Source organism: Hipposideros armiger, unplaced genomic scaffold (assembly GCF_001890085.2).
Source record: "Hipposideros armiger isolate ML-2016 unplaced genomic scaffold, ASM189008v1 scaffold_590, whole genome shotgun sequence".
In the NCBI taxonomy this organism is placed as follows: domain Eukaryota; kingdom Metazoa; phylum Chordata; class Mammalia; order Chiroptera; family Hipposideridae; genus Hipposideros; species Hipposideros armiger.
The window spans coordinates 66591-71335 of NW_017731940.1; the positions used below are offsets into that span (position 1 = coordinate 66591).

Below are 4745 nucleotides of genomic sequence, written 5' to 3' on the forward strand. Positions count from 1 at the left end.
CTGTCTAATCTGAGTTTAATATCCTCTATTTTTGTGAAACAAAGAAAGTTTGATATTTTCCTTTATTTCATAACTAGGCCAAGCAGCCTACACTTAATTTTTTCTACTAAATTAAGTTTAGAATTCTAAGTCACAGTCCCAACCTCTAGGGCAGACAGAAAAATACTTCTCACCTCACATAATTAATGTGTTGGTCAGATAGGAAGTAGCAATTAAGTGACAAGGACTGCAGCCCAACCCAGGGTGTGACATTGTGCTTTGAGAGCCTCTCAAAGCCAGCACTGACTCTGGATGACCTCATAGGAAAGGTGGAGAAGCCAAGCATTGCCATATAAACATGGCCCCTTCCCAAGGACACGGCTGGAGCAGTTGTTGTGACAGCTCCTAGCAGCCCCTGCATCACAGCCGCCTCCACCATGAAGGTCATTGGGGGTCTCCTTCTTCTCTATGCAATGACCTGCTTCTGCAGCAGCTCAGGTGAGTTAAAGCTAGGCAGTGCCTTGCTTAATGGCCATTAAGCCTGTTTTTCCAAAAACCTCTCCTGGGATGTGAGCATCTGAGAGGAATGTCTGGTCGTGTGGATTTAAAGTCTACTGGCTTAGAATTGAAAGCATACTGAGTTAGAATAGAAACAGCCCTGGCCTGGAAAGGGAGAGCCTTACGGCTCTGCTAGAGTTTGGGGATTTGGGTCTAGTGTCTTCCCTTTCAAGGACTTTTATTTCTATCCACGGAACAAAGAAATGAACTAGTTTCTTCCTAAGTCTACCATTTCATAAGGACACTGGAAGTTGTTAGATACTATTCGATACTATTCCTGTTTTTAGATTACTATTCCTTGGTGCAAAGATGCAGAAAAACATGGCCGCCTCTCAACATCAATCCAGGAAGATCGACATAAAACACAATTCTCCAAAGGCCAGGAGTCCACAATTAGACTTTTATATGATTGAAAAAATTGCTTAAATAAAATAGTATTCTAACACCTTAAAGGCATTCCATTCCATTCCTTTAAACCAGTTAGGAGGGGGAGAATATCAAAGATGATGCTTCCAGTTCTTAGGAATGGTGGCTGCAGTACTGCCTATTGCTGTCTGACTTTGAACCATTATCAAAGACACAATGAACTCCAGAAAACATCCCATGGTAATGAAGGGAGGAAATTTGGATAATTCTTTTGCCTGAAACAAAGGCTTAACTAACCCATTGGCTATTTGGCTTCCTCTGAAAATAGTTGGAACTTTGTGTAAGGATGGGGTGTGTGCATAGACTCACTGCCAGAGGAAATTTAGTCTTAATCTACAGGATCACATTTACATTAATTAATGAGGTTCAAGCCTTTGTTTTGTTTTTAACATTTCCACTTGAATCTCTCTTTCAGAAGCTGCTAGTCTGCCTATCACTACGGTGAGTGTACTGAATTGCATGTTCATTTCAATTCCTGTTGACCGTCATTTAGTCAACAGATACTTATGACATATACATGTAGGATTAATTCAATATGGTTAGGGGGTAAAAGGTAAAGACAGACACAGATAAAGAAATCTCCTCTGCTGTTTGAAGAAATATGACATTCATATACAGTAACCATAGCTTTGAAAAGTATTCCAGACTTAAATGAGAAAGAGATGACTTCCAGCTGAGAGATTGGTGGAGCCTTCATGGAAGGCACGCCATGTGAGAGGCAGGACCTTGGTGAATTGCACCGACTCTGGATTCAAATCCCAATGCTGCCACTGTCTAGCTTTTATGTTATACAAATGCTCTCTTTTAAGCCTTTATGTCTCGCATCTGTAAATAAGGACAATAACAGTAGAACCTACTCTATTCAGTTGTTCTGAAGGTTAAACAAAGAAAATTCATATAAGATTTAAGTTTAATGCCTGGCATGGAAATGCTCAGGAATGCACTAGTAATAATAGAAGAAGCACTAGTGGTACTATTATTGGTCATAGTGGTAATACTACTACTGATAGAAGTGGCCCCAGCTGCATCACAATATTTGAGCTGGGACTTCGAGGGTGGTATTTTGCTTCCCGTACAATAGAAGCTGGGACATCCTAGCTTGGGGGCCAGGAGAAAAGCAGGACATTCATTTGTGTCTTTCACAGGTGGACTGCAGCATTTACAAGAAGTACCCAGTGGTGGCCATCCCTTGCCCCATCATATACATGCCTGTTTGTGGTTCTGACTACATCACCTATGGGAATGAATGCTTCTTGTGTATCGAGAGCTTGTGAGTATCATGGGGAAGAAAAAGAAGCTGGGGCCAGTGTCTTCCACTGTAAACCTCTCCTCTTTCCGTGAGCCTGCTTAACTCTCCAAAAACTGGCTCCCGGAAGTAGATGGTAGAGAAAGAAAACTGGCTCCCTCAGAGCCAGACCAGGGTTGGGCCACCATGTCTGCCAGGTTGGACCAGTCGCATCCATCACAGAACTTCTAATTCCTGTCATTATGGTAATCCAACAGGACCATGAGTTTCCAAATAGCTGTCCCAGAGCCCAGAGGTGCTGTCAGGAGTCACCAGCAGGATTAAGGGGATCAGTTGGAGGTGGTCTCCAACTCCAAGTTCAGCTTTTGACTATTTTAAGTAGTGGAGTTCCACACAATATCGTGTTTGAAACAAGGATCGTACATACAGAGAACAAAGCAATGTCGCCAGAGGGGAGGGGGTTGGAGGTCAGGGTAAAAAAGCCAAAGGGATTAAGAAATACAAATTGGTAGTTATAAAATAGTCACCAGGATGTGAAGTACAGCATAGGGACTATAGTCAATAATGTTGCAACAACTATGTATAGTGCCAGATGGGTACTAGATTAATCAGGGGATCACTGAATAAATTATGTAAATGTCTAACCACTATGCTGTACACCTGAAACTAATAAAATAATACTGAATGTCAGCTATAAATGAAAAAAAATTAATAAAAAGGAAAACAAGAAATAAAATTTTCAAAAAAAAAATTTTCTTAACTAATTGAAATCCACTATCCTACATGACTTCTTTTTTTTTTTAAAGATTTTATTGGGGAATTGGGAGAGGGGAACAGCATTGAGGAATCAGAGAAGGGGAACAGACAAGTTGCTGTCCTTTTGTTCTTCAGTCTAGTTGTGGAGGGCATCACTTCACTGGCCCATGTTGGTATTATCATTGCGCTCTTCCCAGGTGAGGCAGTCGCTCGCAGTCCATTGGACGGCCACTCACGGCGGTTCACGGCAGCTCACGCCCACTGCTGGCCAGCCCCACTTCAGCCTATGCCATCGCTGGCAACTCATGGCAGCCCAGCTCTAGGTCGAGCTATTATTCCCCATCTTAGCTGTAGAGGGTGCTGCACCACTGGCTCTCATGTGGGATCTGAACTGGGGCCCTGCTGCTCAGAACTGGCATCCCAAGCCAACTCTTAACCAAAGTGCCACTCGGCCGACCCCTACATGACTTCTAAGAGGCAGTAACACAGCTTGTTCCTTGGACAAACTGTGGCTAGAGGGTGCTTATCCTCAATTTCCTAATGTGTCTAAATATCTGTAGGCTTAAGGGAGAGAGAGGGGACAAAGCTATGGCAAAGATATATTTTTCTTTTATCTAAAATAGGGGGATGTAAGCTGCCAGCACTTGGACCTAAATCCCATGGACATGTTTTGTTGAGGTATTCGGTTTGACCTGCACAGTGGTTTTTGAAGACAATACAACTAGGAAGATGTGACTTCTTTGGTGCAGAACAGGCCACTTAGCATTTATTGTTTTACAGCAAGTCTAGTTTGTTCATTATTAACTCTGTTTTAGACCACTGGATTTTGGGCACATCTTAGATCTTGTGTTTTTCATCTTTGTGATTATCTTAAGTTAGAATATCGGGTTAGGCCCTGAGACCACAAGGATAGGTCTACATATTTATTCCTGCGCAGTAACATTGATGTCACAAGAGGGAAGCTTTGCCACCATGCTCACATGCTGGGCCCTGGGCCTAGAAACTAGCTTGTATTCAAGGGCACTGAAGGGGACGTGTGGAGGAAGTTGTCAGTGATGCAGGATCCAGCCTCATTACGGGTCCTGCTGACCAGGAAAGACTGAGGGGCAGGCCGCTGCTACTTCCCTCGTCAGAATCCCTCCTTCTCTGTTGTTTTAAGACATTGGGTGTTCACCTGGGCCCAGGGAATCCGTGGAAGCAACAGGTGGGGTGAGGTGTCACTGGGCGAGGGAAATCCTGCTTCTGCCTCCATCAGAAACTGCCTGTGCCAAGCACATTTCTTCTCCGAGACACAGTTACCTCACCTGCAGAATGAGGTTTTGCCTCGTAATCTCTATAGTCCCTTTCAGCTCTATTTTACAAAATTTCCTCTTGCACTAATGAATCTTGTTAACTGTGTCTTCCCGTAGGAAAAGTTATGGAAAGGTTCAATTTCTTCATGAAGGAAGATGTTAACGTCTCCATACATGTGGCTGCAGAGCGAAGCTAATCTTCGGTGTCATCTTCATCGTCCCTGGGCTCTGACTGACTTCTCCCTCACCATGGCCAAGGTTCTGGGGGGCGGGGCAGGGTGGGGGTGAGGGTGAGGGCAGTGACAGATGCAAAGTCATCCCTGTTAAAGTGAAGAAAGTTGTGCACACTTTCAAACTCATGCCTAACTGACTGAATGGCTTCTTTTTGCACCTCATTAAAAGAATTTCCCCAGAGACTTTTCTTTTTTTTTAATTTTTGTTAAATTTATTGGAGTGACATTGATTAGTAAAATTGCATAGGTTTCAAG

At 43.3% G+C, this 4745-nt stretch overlaps 1 protein-coding gene across 1 annotated transcript; it reads left to right on the plus strand.

Annotated features, from left to right (window-relative positions):
- The first annotated feature begins 300 nt into the window (after nucleotides 1–300).
- On the plus strand, nucleotides 301–4542 carry SPINK7 (serine peptidase inhibitor Kazal type 7). The gene is made up of 4 exons (XM_019624410.1): nucleotides 301–477; nucleotides 1379–1404; nucleotides 2109–2233; nucleotides 4375–4542. Exons 1-4 carry the CDS (start codon nucleotides 417–419, stop codon nucleotides 4418–4420), a joined length of 258 nt encoding a protein of 85 aa, XP_019479955.1. The 5' UTR covers nucleotides 301–416; the 3' UTR covers nucleotides 4421–4542.
- The last annotated feature ends 203 nt before the right edge of the window (nucleotides 4543–4745 follow it).

Bases quoted from the DNA above. Each gene is read 5' to 3' on its own strand.
- SPINK7 (XM_019624410.1), top strand. From the start codon at position 417: ATGAAGGTCATTGGGGGTCTCCTTCTTCTCTATGCAATGACCTGCTTC. The intron at 1,405-2,108 runs GTGAGTGTACTG...TGTCTTTCACAG, and splicing joins CTAGTCTGCCTATCACTACG to GTGGACTGCAGCATTTACAA. The intron at 2,234-4,374 runs GTGAGTATCATG...GTCTTCCCGTAG, and splicing joins TTCTTGTGTATCGAGAGCTT to GAAAAGTTATGGAAAGGTTC.